At 45.2% G+C, this 20,866-nt stretch overlaps 1 protein-coding gene across 18 annotated transcripts in view; it reads left to right on the plus strand.

The window, feature by feature from the left end:
- Positions 1-20,866, plus strand: part of LOC131941269 (twitchin) — a 222,995-nt gene that overhangs the window by 127,298 nt on the left and 74,831 nt on the right. For 14 of the 18 annotated variants that reach the window (XM_059300409.1, XM_059300419.1, XM_059300416.1 and 11 more), the window contains 7 exons: positions 10,914-11,061; positions 11,318-11,448; positions 12,663-12,674; positions 13,475-13,492; positions 15,123-15,294; positions 15,565-15,670; positions 15,801-15,994. In XM_059300409.1, the coding sequence (XP_059156392.1) occupies positions 10,914-11,061; positions 11,318-11,448; positions 12,663-12,674; positions 13,475-13,492; positions 15,123-15,294; positions 15,565-15,670; positions 15,801-15,994 (781 nt within the window). The remainder of the gene's footprint in view (positions 1-10,913; positions 11,062-11,317; positions 11,449-12,662; positions 12,675-13,474; positions 13,493-15,122; positions 15,295-15,564; positions 15,671-15,800; positions 15,995-20,866) is intronic. The other 4 variants (XM_059300418.1, XM_059300420.1, XM_059300415.1 and 1 more) reach the window with 3 other exon arrangements.

Genomic DNA, 20,866 nt, shown 5'->3' on the forward strand with positions numbered 1-20,866 from the left:
CTCCCACCACACAAACCTCCCATCACACACAAACCTCCCATCACACAAGCCTCCCACCACACACAAACCTCACACCACACAAACCTCCCACCACACACAAACCTCCCACCACACACAAACCTCACACCACAAAAACCTCCCACCCAAACCTCACGAACCTCCCATCACACAAACCTCACACCACACAAACCTCCCACCACACACAAACCTCCCACCACACAAACCTCCCATCACACATAAACCTCCCACCAGACACACACATAACACCACACAAACCTCACAAACCTCACACCACACAAACCTCCCACCACACAAACCACACACCACACACAAACCTCCCACCACACACAAACCTCACACCACACAAACCTCCCACCACACAAACCTCCCACCACACCCAAACCTCCCACCACACACAAACCTCACACCACACACAAACCTCACACCACACAAACCTCCAATCACACACAAACCTCCCATCACACAAGCCTCTCACCACACACTAAACCTCCCACCACACAAACCTCCCACCACACACAAACCTCCCACCACACACAAACCTCACACCACACACAAACCTCACACCACAAAAACCTCCCATCCAAACCTCACAAACCTCCCATCAGACAAACCTCACACCACACAAACCTCCCACCACACACAAACCTCACACCACAAAAACCTCCCATCCAAACCTCACAAACCTCCCATCAGACAAACCTCCCATCACACACAAACCTCCCATCACACAAACCTCCCACCACAGAAACCTCACAAACCTCACACCACACAAACCTCCCACCACACAAACCTCAGAGCACACACAAACCTCCCACCACACACAAACCTCACACCACACAAACCCCCCCACCACACAAACCTCCCACCACACAAACCTCCCACCACACCCAAACCTCCCACCACACACAAACCTCCCATCACACAAGCCTCCCACCACACACAAACCTCCCACCACACAAACCTCCCACCACACACAAACCTCTCACCACACACAAACCTCACACCACACAAACCTCCCACCACACACAAACCTCCAACCACACACAAACCTCACACCACAAAAACCTCCCATCACACACAAACCTCCCATCACACTAACCTCACACCACCCAAACCTCCCACACCACACAAACCTCCCATCACACAAACCTCCCACCACACCCAAACCTCCCACCACACACAAACCTCACACCACACACAAACCTCACACCACACAAACCTCCCATCACACACAAACCTCCCATCACACAAGCCTCCCACCACACACAAACCTCCCACCACACAAACCTCCAACCACACACAAACCTCCCACCACACAAACCTCCCACCACACATAAACCTCCGACCACACACAAACCTCACACCACACAAACCTCCCACCACACACAAACCTCCCACCACACACAAACCTCAAACCACAAAAACCTCCCACCCAAACCTCACAAACCTCCCATCACACAAACCTCACACCACACAAACCTCCCACCACACAAACCTCACACCACACACAAACCTCACACCATACAAACCTCACAGCACACAAACCTCACAGCACACAAACCTCCCACAACACACAAACCTCACACCATACAAACCTCCCACCACACACAAACCTCACAACACACAAACCCCCCCACCACACAAACCTCCCATCACACACAAACCTCACACCACACAAAACTCACACCACACAAAGCTCCCACCACACACAAACCTCCCACTGCACACAAACCTCACACCACACAAACCTCCCACCACACAAACCTCACAAACCTGCCCTACACACAAACCTACTACCACACACAACCCTTCCATCACACACAAACCTCACACCACACAAACCTCCCACCACACAAACCTCCCACCACACACAATCCTCACACCACACAAACCTCCCACCACACAAACCTCCCACCACACCCAAACCTCCCACCACACACAAACCTCACACCACACACAAACCTCACACCACACAAACCTCCCATCACACACAAACCTCCCATCACACAAGCCTCCCACCACACACAAACCTCCCACCACACAAACCTCCCACCACACACAAACCTCCCACCACACAAACCTCCCACCACACATAAACCTCCGACCACACACAAACCTCACACCACACAAACCTCCCACCACACACAAACCTCCCACCACACACAAACCTCAAACCGCAAAAACCTCCCACCCAAACCTCACAAACCTCACACCACACAAACCTCCCACCACACAAACCTCACACCACACACAAACCTCACACCATTCAAACCTCACACCACACAAACCTCACACCACACAAACCTCCCATCACACACAAACCTCACACCACACAAACCTCCCACCACACCCAAACCTCCCACCACACACAAACCTCCCACCACACAAACCTCCCACCACACACAAACCTCCCACCACACAAACCTCCCACCACACACAAACCTCCCACCACACACAAACCTCACACCACACAAACCTCCCACCACACACAAACCTCCCACCACACACAAACCTCACACCACACAAACCTCCCATCACACACAAACCTCCCATCACACAAACCTCCCACCACACACAAACCTCCCACCACACAAACCTCCCATCACACACAAACCTCCCACCACACAAACCTCCCATCACACACAAACCTCCCATCACACAAGCCTCCCACCACACACAAACCTCACACCACACAAACCTCCCACCACACACAAACCTCCCACCACACACAAACCTCACACCACACAAACCTCCCATCACACACAAACCTCCCATCACACAAACCTCCCACCACACACAAACCTCCCACCACACAAACCTCCCATCACACACAAACCTCCCACCACACAAACCTCCCATCACACACAAACCTCCCATCACACAAGCCTCCCACCACACACAAACCTCACACCACACAAACCTCCCACCACACACAAACCTCCCACCACACACAAACCTCACACCACAAAAACCTCCCATCCAAACCTCACAAACCTCCCATCAGACAAACCTCACACCACACAAACCTCCCACCACACACAAACCTCACACCACAAAAACCTCCCATCCAAACCTCACAAACCTCCCATCAGACAAACCTCCCATCACACACAAACCTCCCATCACACAAACCTCCCACCACAGAAACCTCACAAACCTCACACCACACAAACCTCCCACCACACAAACCTCAGAGCACACACAAACCTCCCACCACACACAAACCTCACACCACACAAACCCCCCCACCACACAAACCTCCCACCACACAAACCTCCCACCACACCCAAACCTCCCACCACACACAAACCTCCCATCACACAAGCCTCCCACCACACACAAACCTCCCACCACACAAACCTCCCACCACACACAAACCTCCCACCACACACAAACCTCACACCACACAAACCTCCCACCACACACAAACCTCCAACCACACACAAACCTCACACCACAAAAACCTCCCATCACACACAAACCTCCCATCACACTAACCTCACACCACCCAAACCTCCCACACCACACAAACCTCCCACCACACAAACCTCACACCACACACAAACCTCACACCATTCAAACCTCACACCACACGAACCTCACACCACACAAACCTCCCACCACACACAAACCTCACACCATACAAACCTCCCACCACACAAACCACACACCACACACAAACCTCCCACCACACACAAACCTCACCCCACACAAACCTCCCACCACACAAACCTCCCACCACACCCAAACCTCCCACCACACACAAACCTCACACCACACACAAACCTCACACCACACAAACCTCCCACAACACACAAACCTCACACCATACAAACCTCCCACCACACACAAACCTCACAACACACAAACCCCCCCACCACACAAACCTCCCATCACACACAAACCTCACACCACACAAAACTCACACCACACAAAGCTCCCACCACACACAAACCTCCCACTGCACACAAACCTCACACCACACAAACCTCCCACCACACAAACCTCACAAACCTGCCCTTCACACAAACCTACTACCACACACAAACCTTCCATCACACACAAACCTCACACCACACAAACCTCCCACCACACAAACCTCCCACCACACACAATCCTCACACCACACAAACCTCCCACCACACAAACCTCCCACCACACCCAAACCTCCCACCACACACAAACCTCACACCACACACAAACCTCACACCACACAAACCTCCCATCACACACAAACCTCCCATCACACAAGCCTCCCACCACACACAAACCTCCCACCACACAAACCTCCCACCACACACAAACCTCCCACCACACAAACCTCCCACCACACATAAACCTCCGACCACACACAAACCTCACACCACACAAACCTCCCACCACACACAAACCTCCCACCACACACAAACCTCAAACCGCAAAAACCTCCCACCCAAACCTCACAAACCTCCCATCACACAAACCTCACACCACACAAACCTCCCACCACACAAACCTCACACCACACACAAACCTCACACCATTCAAACCTCACACCACACAAACCTCACACCACACAAACCTCCCATCACACACAAACCTCACACCACACAAACCTCCCACCACACCCAAACCTCCCACCACACACAAACCTCCCACCACACAAACCTCCCACCACACACAAACCTCCCACCACACAAACCTCCCACCACACACAAACCTCACACCACACACAAACCTCACACCACACAAACCTCCCACCACACACAAACCTCCCACCACACACAAACCTCACACCACACAAACCTCCCATCACACACAAACCTCCCATCACACAAACCTCCCACCACACACAAACCTCCCACCACACAAACCTCCCATCACACACAAACCTCCCACCACACAAACCTCCCATCACACACAAACCTCCCATCACACAAGCCTCCCACCACACACAAACCTCACACCACAAAAACCTCCCACCCAAACCTCACAAACCTCCCATCACACAAACCTCACACCACACAAACCTCCCACCACACACAAACCTCCCACCACACAAACCTCCCATCACACATAAACCTCCCACCAGACACACACATAACACCACACAAACCTCACAAACCTCACACCACACAAACCTCCCACCACACAAACCACACACCACACACAAACCTCCCACCACACACAAACCTCACACCACACAAACCTCCCACCACACAAACCTCCCACCACACCCAAACCTCCCACCACACACAAACCTCACACCACACACAAACCTCACACCACACAAACCTCCAATCACACACAAACCTCCCATCACACAAGCCTCTCACCACACACAAACCTCCCACCACACAAACCTCCCACCACACACAAACCTCCCACCACACACAAACCTCAAACCGCAAAAACCTCCCACCCAAACCTCACAAACCTCCCATCACACAAACCTCACACCACACAAACCTCCCACCACACAAACCTCACACCACACACAAACCTCACACCATTCAAACCTCACACCACACAAACCTCACACCACACAAACCTCCCATCACACACAAACCTCACACCACACAAACCTCCCACCACACCCAAACCTCCCACCACACACAAACCTCCCACCACACAAACCTCCCACCACACACAAACCTCCCACCACACAAACCTCCCACCACACACAAACCTCCCACCACACACAAACCTCACACCACACAAACCTCCCACCACACACAAACCTCCCACCACACACAAACCTCACACCACACAAACCTCCCATCACACACAAACCTCCCATCACACAAACCTCCCACCACACACAAACCTCCCACCACACAAACCTCCCATCACACACAAACCTCCCACCACACAAACCTCCCATCACACACAAACCTCCCATCACACAAGCCTCCCACCACACACAAACCTCACACCACACAAACCTCCCACCACACACAAACCTCCCACCACACACAAACCTCACACCACAAAAACCTCCCACCCAAACCTCACAAACCTCCCATCACACAAACCTCACACCACACAAACCTCCCACCACACACAAACCTCCCACCACACAAACCTCCCATCACACATAAACCTCCCACCAGACACACACATAACACCACACAAACCTCACAAACCTCACACCACACAAACCTCCCACCACACAAACCACACACCACACACAAACCTCCCACCACACACAAACCTCACACCACACAAACCTCCCACCACACAAACCTCCCACCACACCCAAACCTCCCACCACACACAAACCTCACACCACACACAAACCTCACACCACACAAACCTCCAATCACACACAAACCTCCCATCACACAAGCCTCTCACCACACACAAACCTCCCACCACACAAACCTCCCACCACACACAAACCTCTTACCACACACAAACCTCACACCACACACAAACCTCACACCACAAAAACCTCCCATCCAAACCTCACAAACCTCCCATCAGACAAACCTCACACCACACAAACCTCCCACCACACACAAACCTCACACCACAAAAACCTCCCATCCAAACCTCACAAACCTCCCATCAGACAAACCTCCCATCACACACAAACCTCCCATCACACAAACCTCCCACCACAGAAACCTCACAAACCTCACACCACACAAACCTCCCACCACACAAACCTCAGAGCACACACAAACCTCCCACCACACACAAACCTCACACCACACAAACCCCCCCACCACACAAACCTCCCACCACACAAACCTCCCACCACACCCAAACCTCCCACCACACACAAACCTCCCATCACACAAGCCTCCCACCACATATAAACCTCCCACCACACAAACCTCCCACCACACACAAACCTCCCACCACACACAAACCTCACACCACACAAACCTCCCACCACACACAAACCTCCAACCACACACAAACCTCACACCACAAAAACCTCCCATCACACACAAACCTCCCATCACACTAACCTCACACCACCCAAACCTCCCACACCACACAAACCTCCCATCACACAAACCTCCCACCACACCCAAACCTCCCACCACACACAAACCTCACACCACACACAAACCTCACACCACACAAACCTCCCATCACACACAAACCTCCCATCACACAAGCCTCCCACCACACACAAACCTCCCACCACACAAACCTCCCACCACACACAAACCTCCCACCACACAAACCTCCCACCACACATAAACCTCCGACCACACACAAACCTCACACCACACAATCCTCCCACCACACACAAACCTCCCACCACACACAAACCTCAAACCACAAAAACCTCCCACCCAAACCTCACAAACCTCCCATCACACAAACCTCACACCACACAAACCTCCCACCACACAAACCTCACACCACACACAAACCTCACAACACACAAACCCCCCCACCACACAAACCTCCCATCACACACAAACCTCACACCACACAAAACTCACACCACACAAAGCTCCCACCACACACAAACCTCCCACTGCACACAAACCTTACACCACACAAACCTCCCACCACACAAACCTCACAAACCTGCCCTACACACAAACCTACTACCACACACAAACCTTCCATCACACACAAACCTCACACCACACAAACCTCCCACCACACAAACCTCCCACCACACACAATCCTCACACCACACAAACCTCCCACCACACAAACCTCCCACCACACCCAAACCTCCCACCACACACAAACCTCACACCACACACAAACCTCACACCACACAAACCTCCCATCACACACAAACCTCCCATCACACAAGCCTCCCACCACACACAAACCTCCCACCACACAAACCTCCCACCACACACAAACCTCCCACCACACAAACCTCCCACCACACATAAACCTCCGACCACACACAAACCTCACACCACACAAACCTCCCACCACACACAAACCTCCCACCACACACAAACCTCAAACCGCAAAAACCTCCCACCCAAACCTCACAAACCTCCAATCACACAAACCTCACACCACACAAACCTCCCACCACACAAACCTCACACCACACACAAACCTCACACCATTCAAACCTCACACCACACAAACCTCACACCACACAAACCTCCCACCACACACAAACCTCACACCATACAAACCTCCCACCACACAAACCACACACCACACACAAACCTCACACCACACACAAACCTCACACCACACAAACCTCCCACCACACAAACCTCCCACCACACCCAAACCTCCCACCACACACAAACCTCACACCACACACAAACCTCACACCACACAAACCTCCAATCACACACAAACCTCCCATCACACAAGCCTCTCACCACACACAAACCTCCCACCACACAAACCTCCCACCACACACAAACCTCCCACCACACACAAACCTCACACCACACACAAACCTCATACCACAAAAACCTCCCATCCAAACCTCACAAACCTCCCATCAGACAAACCTAACACCACACAAACCTCCCACCACACACAAACCTCACACCACAAAAACCTCCCATCCAAACCTCACAAACCTCCCATCAGACAAACCTCCCATCACACACAAACCTCCCATCACACAAACCTCCCACCACAGAAACCTCACAAACCTCACACCACACAAACCTCCCACCACACAAACCTCAGAGCACACACAAACCTCCCACCACACACAAACCTCACACCACACAAACCCCCCCCACCACACAAACCTCCCACCACACAAACCTCCCACCACACCCAAACCTCCCACCACACACAAACCTCCCATCACACAAGCCTCCCACCACACACAAACCTCCCACCACACAAACCTCCCACCACACACAAACCTCCCACCACACACAAACCTCACACCACACAAACCTCCCACCACACACAAACCTCCAACCACACACAAACCTCACACCACAAAAACCTCCCATCACACACAAACCTCCCATCACACTAACCTCACACCACCCAAACCTCCCACACCACACAAACCTCCCATCACACAAACCTCCCACCACACCCAAACCTCCCACCACACACAAACCTCACACCACACACAAACCTCACACCACACAAACCTCCCATCACACACAAACCTCCCATCACACAAGCCTCCCACCACACACAAACCTCCCACTCAACAAACCTCCCACCACACACAAACCTCCCACCACACAAACCTCCCACCACACTTAAACCTCCGACCACACACAAACCTCACACCACACAAACCTCCCACCACACACAAACCTCCCACCACACACAAACCTCAAACCACAAAAACCTCCCACCCAAACCTCACAAACCTCCCATCACACAAACCTCACACCACACAAACCTCCCACCACACAAACCTCACACCACACACAAACCTCACACCATACAAACCTCACAGCACACAAACCTCACACCACACAAACCTCCCACAACACACAAACCTCAAACCATACAAACCTCCCACCACACACAAACCTCACAACACACAAACCCCCCCACCACACAAACCTCCCATCACACACAAACCTCACACCACACAAAACTCACACCACACAAAGCTCCCACCACACACAAACCTCCCACTGCACACAAACCTCACACCACACAAACCTCCCACCACACAAACCTCACAAACCTGCCCTACACACAAACCTACTACCACACACAAACCTTCCATCACACACAAACCTCACACCACACAAACCTCCCACCACACAAACCTCCCACCACACACAATCCTCACACCACACAAACCTCCCACCACACAAACCTCCCACCACACCCAAACCTCCCACCACACACAAACCTCACACCACACACAAACCTCACACCACACAAACCTCCCATCACACACAAACCTCCCATCACACAAGCCTCCCACCACACACAAACCTCCCACCACACAAACCTCCCACCACACACAAACCTCCCACCACACAAACCTCCCACCACACATAAACCTCCGACCACACACAAACCTCACACCACACAAACCTCCCACCACACACAAACCTCAAACCGCAAAAACCTCCCACCCAAACCTCACAAACCTCCCATCACACAAACCTCACACCACACAAACCTCCCACCACACAAACCTCACACCACACACAAACCTCACACCATTCAAACCTCACACCACACAAACCTCACACCACACAAACCTCCCACCACACACAAACCTCACACCATACAAACCTCCCACCACACACAAACCTCACAACACACAACCCCCCCCCACCACACAAACCTCCCATCACACACAAACCTCACACCACACAAAACTCACACCACACAAAGCTCCCACCACACACAAACCTCCCACTGCACACAAACCTCACACCACACAAACCTCCCACCACACAAACCTGCCCTACACACAAATCTACTACCACACACAAACCTTCCATCACACACAAACCTCACACCACACAAACCTCCCACCACACAAACCTCCCACCACACACAAACCTCACACCACACAAATCTCACACCACACAAACCTCCCACCACACACAAACCTCACACCACACAAACCTCCCACCACACAAACCTCCCACCACACACAAACCTCACACCACACAAACCTCCCACCACACAAACCTCCCACCACCACAAACCTCACACCACACAAACCTCCCACCACACAAACCTCACAAACCTCCCACCACACACAAACCTCACACCACCCACAAACCTCACACCACACACAAACATCACACCACACATAAACCTCCCACCACACAAACCTCCTACCACACACAAACCTTCCACCACACACAAACCTCACACCACACAAACCTCACACCACACAAACCTCCCATCACACAAACCTCCCATCACACACAAACCTCCCACCACACAAACCTCACACCACACAAACCTCCCACCACAATTTGACTTAAGAGTTGTTCCCCCAGGGAACTGAGACTGGCCCCGAGAACAAGGGAACCGTCAAGGGATTGAAAGAGGGCAAGGAGTACGAGTTTCGCGTCATTGCCAAAAACAAGGCAGGTCCCTCGGAGCCGAGCCAATGTTCAGAGCCAGTTCTTTGCAAGTCCAGAAAAGGTTTTAAAAATATTTCTCTTTTTAGATAGTTTAGTATCTGAAACATGTTTTTATGATAAAGCTTATATTATTTATTATTCTGATTTACTTTAAATCTTTTCTCTGTTCTTGCTTTTGGACTTATAGTCATTCGAAGTCATGACTTAATGAGTTCAGAAGATGAGACCTGGATGTTGAAAGTCATTATGTGTTACCTAAGTGATTAATTCATCAGCAAGCCGCTTGTTAACTTGTTTTCTGATGTTTTTTTTATCAGTCAAACCGAGGATTGACCAAAAAACGGTTCCACAAAACATCCGCATCAAGGTGGGCCAGAAGTTTACCATTGGACCAATCACCTTCGTGGGCGAGCCGACTCCCCAGGTCTCGTGGCTGGTCAAAAACTTGGTATGAGATGAACTTTTTCCCAGCAGCCCCCACACCCTGTTCAACCTGTCTCTTTTCAACAGTATTTTTTTTTAATTCACCTTTTGTTTATTCTGATGTTTGATGATTTGTATGTACTTGCTTGTTTTGTCTTTGTATGTATACATTTTTGTTTATGATATTGCAGTTCATTATGTTTGTTGTTTTATGTTTGTACATTGATTTTGTTGTCTTATGTAGGTCTATTTATTGGTTTGTTTGTTATATATTTGTTCGTTGGTTTTGTTGTTTCATGTTTATTTATTGCTTTTGTTGACTATGTTTGTTTTGTTTATTATTTTTGTGGTATTTTGCCAGTAATTATTTGTGTTGTATTTTGTCTATTCAGTATTTTTACTTTCTCGATTATACGAAGTATAGAGAAAGTCTTGTAATAGTGCAAAAAAAATCGAGATTTTTACAAATCTCGACGTTTTACACCTCACTGATACAGAAAAACATAATTTTGCGTTGTCTGTCTGTCTGTGTGTGTGTCTGTGTGTAAACACGATAACTTGAGTACCGATACAGCTAGGTTGATGAAATTTCATATATAAGTATTTTATCAAAATCGTAGATCCGTATCAACTTTTGAGCGATCTCCAAAAACCGGAAGTGGTACTTTTTCTACTTTGAATTTTTAAAAAGCCTATAACTTGAGTACTATTTTAGATAGATAAATGAAATTTCACAAAAAAGTCAAAGATCTAATTTTCTACCTTCTATCAAATTTTGAGTAATTTCTGTTCACCGGAAGTACTAATTTACGCTATTTCCGATTTCTCAAAAAACGCATAAATTTAAAAAGTACTAATAATATTGCGCACTATTATGCACATTTTGTTTTGGCGTTCGCTTGGTGCGCAATTCTTTTTTCTACGAGATTCTATTCTATTTTTAAAAGTTTAAGTAATTAAAAATCGTGTATATTTTCCGAGTTATATAAGAATATTCGAGAAAGTTTAGGGGAGATCAGTCCCGGTTTATTTATGTATTATTTCTGTTCATTATTTCTGTTTTGTGTTTATTTTTTCTTGTGTGTTCTGTGTGTTATAGCTCTAAAATTGATAATACGTGTATGTTATGCTGACATACGAAGTTGTGTTGGGTTGTGTTGAGTGACGCTTATTTTGATTAGAACTTTGTCTTGCATTTATGTGTCCTGTACTCCAATCTCTCCTCTATTATCTTCCTAGGGACCAAAAGGGGTAAGTTGGATTCTGTCTATTTGAGAGTGCCCTGCCCCTGATAATCCCTGCCCTACTGGGCGGACACTAATGTTTAGAGGGGTCTAGCTGGCCGTCCAGCTGACCGTCCAGCTGACTGTCTAGCTGACCGTCCAGCTGGCCGTCCAGCTGGCCGTCCAGCTGACCGTCTAGCTGACCGTCCAGCTGACCGTCTAGCTGACCGTCCAGCCGACCGTCTAGCTGACCGTCTAGCTGACCGTCTAGCTGACCGTCCAGCTGGCCGTCCAACTGACCGTCCAGCCGACCGTCTAGCTGACCGTCTAGCTGGCCGTCCAGCTGACCGTCTAGCTGACCGTCCAGCTGACCGTCTAGCTGACCGTCCAGCCGACCGTCTAGCTGACCGTCTAGCTGACCGTCTAGCTGACCGTCCAGCTGGCCGTCCAACTGACCGTCCAGCCGACCGTCCAGCTGACCGTCCAGCTGGCCTTCCAGCTGATCCTCCAAACATGTAGCTAGAACATTGTGTGCTTTGTTTTGTAGCCAAATCTTTGTTTGACCTTTTTTATGATACAACTTTTATGAACTTCTGATCAATGAACCTTTATTTGTATATGAATTAAGTAGGCAAAATATATGTTCTTGAATTTGTGTAGACAAAATATATGTTTAGGAATTATGTCGACAGTATATATGTATAGGAAGTATGTAGACGGTATCAAAGTAGTAAGTGAATCCCCACGTTTGTCATGTGACTTGATGTTTACAATTGATTTGTTTCAGTTTTAATTTTTTCTTCTGTTTTACCCAATTTTTGTGTCTAGGATCTGGAAACTGGACAAGTGAGGGAACCTTTGTCTTTCTGTGTTTAAGTGTACTAGAAGCATTTGCCTCACTGTATAATCAATTAATCACACAGGGAAAATTAATCACACTGGAGAAATTAATCACTCAGGGGAAATTAATCACTCAGGGGAAATTAATCAATCAGGGGAAATTAATCACTCAGGGGAAATTAATCACACAGGGGAAATAAATCACACTTGAGAAATTAATCACACAGGGGAAATTAATCACTCAGGGGAAATTAATCACTCAGGGGGAAAAAATCACACGGGAGAAATTAATCACACTGGACAAATTAATCATACATGGGAAATTAATCATACAGGGGGAATAAATCACACTGGAGAAATTATCGAACACACACACATTCTGTTCAAGGGCTAAACGTCTAATATTGTTGTTGTATGCCTTGTGTTGGCATGGTGTAGAGGTGGCACCCAGCCTGTGCCCGCTGGATGTGCTACCCACTATGCTTTGTTGAGCATAATGTCGCGTCTTGTCAATGCTGGCTCAACCAAGTGCATTGGTCTCTAACTCATACAAATTAACAGTTGCTTTGTCTATTACACATCTTAAACTAGTTGGTTGGATGTCCCCAATCTAAAGTCAACAAAAGGGTTCAGTCAAGTCTTAGGGTTACCCGTATTGTAAGGAAAAATAATTTCAAGATTAAATACATGTATATATAAAAAAGGAATTGTAAAATTTAATACCTGAGGCTTGTATGTAGACTTAACCCACGTGACGTCATCAGTTAACATGTGTCATACTAAACTAACGTTCTTTAGCTCTGTACAAATAATATTATGCTGCTCAATTAACAGTTTTTAAAGAAACCCGGTAAAAAGATTTTCATCAGTTTCACATCAGATAATGCATTCAGCCAGCACAAACACTTTCCTACATTTCACATGAAATTATTTGTACCCTGTTCATGAACTTCACTTTAAAAATGTTTTTGTTTGACAAGAATTAACTTTAAAAATGTTTTTGTTTGACAAGAATTAACTTTAAAATGTGTCCTCTTGTGTGTAAACCAATCTTACTACTGGTGTTTGCTTGTCTCTAACTGTTACTTCACTGGGTAAAACTTGTTAAAGACACTATGGAACTGTAGGTCTGTCTAGGCCAAAACAACTTAGACTGCTTGACTTCAATTGTATTTTGTTTTTCAACTTGAAGAAGCATTCTTGTTTGTCCTGAGTTTTGGCTGACAGTTTTGTCCTACTGTACAGCTCCATAAGTTGCCCAGATTTTTGTTTGTGGTAACTCCACACTGAAGACTCTAGCGTTGTCTAGATTTGCTTGCAACATTTCAGAAGTTGCTGTGGGAGGCTTCAGTGTTTAGCCGTCTTAGTTCTAATGTGTGCTTACTATGCTAACCTTTTTCATCTTTATTTTAAGATAGGAAAGTTTTTATTTCCAGAGAATTAAACAGTAATGCTTTAAAGATTCTTAATTAACTTGAGAACAATTAATTATGTTAATTAAGCAGCTGCCTTGTCAGTTTCATTATTATTATTATCAATTATTGAATAAATTGCTTCAGGTAAGCAGTAGGGTAAGTTTTAGGGTTAGTGAGAGATTAATAAAACAGCTAGACTTCAGTCGTGTTTGTTCCTTCAGAAACAAGAGGAACTTCCTCTGGAACCGTCTGATGTACTCAGTCTTGCTAGCAAGCCAAGAGAGACAACTATTGAGTGTAAAGATGGGGCGAGGAAACACACAGGGGAGTACACCCTCACCGTCTCCAACAAACATGGCTCAGACTCGGCCACAATCAGCGTCGTCGTTCTCGGTAGGTATCTCAATCTTGGTAGGTCTCTCAATCTCGGTAGGTCTCTCAATCTCGGTAGGTCTCTCAATCTCGGTAGGTCTCTCAATCTTGGTAGGTCTCTCAATCTTTTACTCGCTAGGTCTCTCTTGATACTTTACTCACTTGGTAGGTCTTTCATATTTTGTTTACTCGGTAAGTCTCTCAATCTTTTACTCGGTAAGTCTTTCATCTTTTGGTTACTTGGTATCACTTACTCGGTGTTTGACTGACCTATCGATTATTTCCCTTCAGGGCCCCCCGCTAGACCGGGTGGACCACTTGAAGTCAAGGAAGTGACCAAAGACAGCGCCACCCTCACATGGAAGCCGCCGGCAGACGATGGGGGAAGTGATATCAAGTAAGAAGAAACATTTCCTCTCTCAGCATTTCACCACTGATTACAATTGTACAAACACCTCCAAAGTGATTGAATGAAACGCGAGTTTACAATCAATGTTAGATTTGAGTGGCCAAGTTTTGTGTTGCAGGGGTTACCGCGTGGAGAAGTTTGACCTGGAGAAAGGCAAGTGGGAGAAAGTGGCGACAGTGCAAGGCAACAAGTGCGTGGTCCCCAAGCTGCAAGAAGGCCACGACTACAAGTTCAGGGTTATTGCTGAAGGTCCTAATGGAGACAGCGAGCCCCTGGAGCTGGAAAACCCAATCACAGCCAAAAATCCTTTTGGTAATTTCAGAAACTTTCACTTTAATCACATGAACCTCAATGTCACAGTTCGTGTCTGAAAAGTTTGGAACCATGTTATTTAGATAGCCCAGTGGCGTAGCCAGGATCGTCTCATGGGGGGGGCAATTTTTTCCAGCATTATATATATATATATATATATATATATATATATATATATATATATATATATATATATATATATATATATATATATATATATATATATATATATATATCCAGCAGTATGTCATTGCTTTGCTATGATGTAAAATAAATTGAAATTAGTACTCTGAAGAAATAAGAAAAACACACAATGTAGGCCGACAAAACAAAACAATTTATCACTCTAAACAAAAAACCAAAAATATATATATATATACACACAATACAACCAAAAACAACGCAACACAATCTGTTTTGTAATCCTTGAAAAAAACAATTCAACATAATGATTCCTAGTATATTAATTAAGACAAGCAAAATATTGGAAATAATCACTCTCTAAATATGACTATGTATATTTCTCAAATTTAATTGTACATGTCAAAACAGACCATGTAATATAGTAGCTTTACACTATTTGTTTTTACAAAAATATGTTGTCTACAATCAGAATTAAATATATTGTTATGATAAAAGCTAAAATATTACAGCATAATGAAAGTTTTTGAAATCAGAGTTGGTATAAAATCAAACTTTTCTATCTAATAGAAAAACTAAATCTAACATGGGGAACATTCTGAATAATAGCTTACATATAACTAAATTATTGGTCTTGCAGTTCCGATCACTGCTACTATTTTTTGTGTTCTCTAAAAATCATTTTTAACATAATGAAATGCATTGATCACACACCTCTTTACTGGTAATTGCAAAATTTTATTTACAGAGTTTTGCCTGTTTCAAAAGCTATGATTCTGGCGGCATGGTACTTTGGTACCTCATTACGCGTTTTCCCAAAAGTACTTAACAGATCAGTTCGTGGTGGGTTGGAGGGGGGTTCAACTTCATTCACCACTATCCAGCCACTTTAGGTGAATTATCCTACCCAGCGTATACCTAGGTGTGACATTAATGTCGCTCTTCACAATTGTGGTGGTAAGGTGGGATAACCAACTCAGAGTGAACATAGCGTCAGTTTTTAGATGACTGTTCTAAACATACTTGTAATAGATTGAAATAATTGTGAGGTCAAGGGAACTCACTCTTCTGTATTAGTATTATATTTATATTGTTATCTTGAGTGATGTCCCTTACATGTTGTTATGTATATAAGTCTCTCGCCACTTCCGTCTTACTCTCTCTCTTACCATGATGGCGTCTGTACATAATAAAGACTGTTAACAACCAACGCGGCTTCTCGTCAGTCATTACAATCCACGTCAATTGGCGACGAAGGATAAACATCTACTAGAAAGAGCACCTACTTACGCAAAAAAGAGGTTTGCTAGAGCTTATTAGCTAATTATTTCTAGAATTATGGCGCTGTATGGCCAAATAAAACAATTTGATGCGAATGATGAAATCATTCAAGATTACCTAGAGAGGTTAAGCTTTTACCTAGAAGCTAACGACGTGACGATAGAAGCCAAAAAGAGAGCTGTTTTGTTAACAGTCATAGGGCCTCAACAATTCAGGCTACTAAAGGACTTATGCGCACCAGCTAGTCCAGATACCAAGAGCTTTAACGAGCTGAGCAAATTGCTAACAGACCACCATGCGCCTACCCCATCAAAGTTTCTATGTAGAGCTAGATTTGACAGTAGGACTCGTCAACCAAACGAGTCAATACCAGAATATGTTGCTGCTTTACGTCATTTAAGTGAATTTTGTGAATTCGGAGACACGCTGTCTGACAGACTATGTGAAAAGTTTGTGACAGGTGTAAACAGCCCTGATATTCAAAGAAAGTTGCTGCTCGAGTCAGATCTAAAATTGGAAAAAGCAATACAACTTGCAATGTCATTCCAGCAGTCATCAGATGCGGCGAGATCTTTAGCACCTTCAGAGATCCATGCAGTAAACAGCAGGTTAGTCAATAAACATCAAACCCATCAGAGCATTCCAACTTATGCTAAACAGCCTGCTCGTTCAAATCCTAGATCTAAATCTAGTAATAATTATCAAAAATGTCATCGATGCAAAGGTCCCCATGCATCTCATCGGTGCAAGTTCAAGTCTGCAACTTGTTATAAGTGCGGTAAGCAAGGTCACATTGCTAAGGCCTGCTTTGCAAAGTCTTCGTCTGTTGCTAAATCTAGCCAGTCAAGACAGTACCGCAACCAAAAGCAGCACTATGTTAACTCTCACCAAGACTACCTAACCCAACCAATGAACCACTCTACCTGTGAAAATGCTCAAACTGATTCGCAGCCGGATTTCAACCTGTTCTCTGTGAAATCAATAAGTCATGCTCCCATCAATGTACAAGTTAATATCAACGGTAAGAGCATCAGCTTCCAACTTGACACTGGCGCATCTCTAACAGTCATAACAAAGAAAGATTTTGACGCTGTCACTGGAGGATCAGTGCCTCTACAGCCATGTCACAAGTGCCTAACAACATACACTGGTGACAATGTTCCGGTAATAGGAGAGTGTATGGTTCATGTAAGTTATAATGGTCAAAGTGTTAAACTTCCTCTTCTTGTGGTTGAAGGAAATGGACCGCCATTACTAGGTAGGAACTGGTTAAGTGATCTTAAGTTAAATTGGGAGAGTATTTGTTCATTGAAGAATGTAAAAGAATCTAGTCTTACTTCACTAGATAAAGTTATATCTGAAAATAAATGTGTTTTTGGTAACTCTGGATTACTAAATGATAGAACAGTGAAGTTAAGCATTAAAGACACAAATCCAAGATACTGCAAAGCTAGAGTTCCACCTTATGCAATGAGGAATAAAATTGAAAATGAGCTAAGTAGATTGGAATCTAATGGCATTATAAAGAAGGTAGACTATTCCGATTGGGCGACACCCATTGTGCCAGTGTTAAAGAAGGATGGTTCTATAAGAATTTGTGGAGATTATAAAACTACACTGAATAAGCAAATAGAGCTAAATAGGTACCCTATACCTAACATTGAGGAAATTTCTTTGAATTTGGCAGGAGGAGACAAATTCACTGAATTAGACTTTAGTCATGCTTACACTCAACTAGAACTGCATCCAGATTCAAAAGTCTATACGACAATAAACACACATAAAGGACTCTACCAATATGAAAGACTATGTTTTGGCATATCATCTAGCCCTGGAATTTTCCAAGCTGTCATGGACAGTATTTTTAAGGACATTCCAAATGTTTGTGTGTACTTTGACAATGTGTACATAACTGGTAAGAATGACACTGAACATCTTAAAACACTTGATAAAGTATTGAAAATTGTTGGTGAAAAAGGTTTAAAGATAAACAAAGATAAATGTCAATTCATGTTGACAGAAATTAGTTTTCTTGGTTATATATTAAGCAAGCAAGGTATCAGACCTCAACCTGAGAAAACAAAAGCCATTAAAGAAGCACCAAAACCTGAAAATACCCAACAACTAAGAGCTTTTTTGGGCTTAATAAATTACTATGCAAAGTTCATAGGAAATCTGTCTGGTAAACTATCACCACTGTACAAGCTGCTACAGAAAAATGCAACTTGGCACTGGGGTAAACAACAAGATACTGCTTATAATACAGCAAAAGAGGCTTTGTCTGCTGACACCTTACTAACTCACTATGACCCAGGGAAAAGACTTATATTAACATGTGATGCTTCACCAGATGGTGTAGGAGCAGTCTTGTCCCACATGGATGAGAAGGGTGACAGACCCATTGCTTTTGCCAGTAGATCTTTGAACCAGGCTGAGAAAAATTATTCTCAGTTAGATAGGGAAGGCTTAGGCATCATTTTTGGTGTTAAGAAATTTCATAAGTTTCTGTTTGGTAGGAAGTTCACCATCTTTACAGATCATAAACCATTGCTAGGTTTATTTGGAGAAAACAAAACCCTACCTGAGCATGCCTCACCAAGAATTCAAAGATGGGCTATCACACTAACTGCATACAATTATGAATTGAAATACAAACCTGGATCTGAGAATAGTGCAGATAGTCTTAGCAGATTACCTTTAAAAAACCAAAGCCTGAGCTATGTACCAGAAGATGTATTTGTTCTCTTTACCATCATGGATAACTCCAATATAAATGTGAATGATATTAAGAGAGAAACACAAAAAGATGAGTGCTTAATAAAAGTATATGAGTACTGTAAGAATGGTTGGCCTGAAGAGTCTGTGAATGATGACTTAAGGCCATATTAAATAAGAAATTAAAAACTTTTGTGAAGATAATATAAAAGATGGAGAAGATACAGTCCATTATCAGTCAGAGTTGCCTAAACAAAGTACTTGTAACTTAATAAATGATTATGGTGATATGGCAATTTCAAATGTTTTAAAGAGAATACATTAGTAAGAAGGAATGTGATCATCAAACAACTTTGCTAACATCATTAGCACTTACAGAAACTAAAAGGGTAACATCAAAAGAAAAGAAAAAGATTTTTGCCATTTAATACACCCACTTCAAATACTGGATCACAGTTGCAAAGTGATATGGTCCAGAATATTACTCATAAACAGTATTTTTGGTTACCAGGAAAGCACTATCAGATTACCTGAGAAAATTGATCAATCAAAGAAATCTATGTCAGTCAAGGATCTGAATAACAGCATAATACTTTCAGATGCCAATTCAAAAATAGTTCCATTAGATCATGACAAACATTCATTGAAAGAGAATTTGGTGTTAATAAGAATGTGTATCTAAGAAATTATGGGAGAAAGGAAAAATGGATACCAGGTCAAATTGTTCAAGGTACA

This window comes from Physella acuta, unplaced genomic scaffold (assembly GCF_028476545.2).
Source record: "Physella acuta isolate Inbredline_101_S28 unplaced genomic scaffold, ASM2847654v3 ptg000355l, whole genome shotgun sequence".
Classification (NCBI taxonomy): Eukaryota; Metazoa; Mollusca; class Gastropoda; family Physidae; genus Physella; species Physella acuta.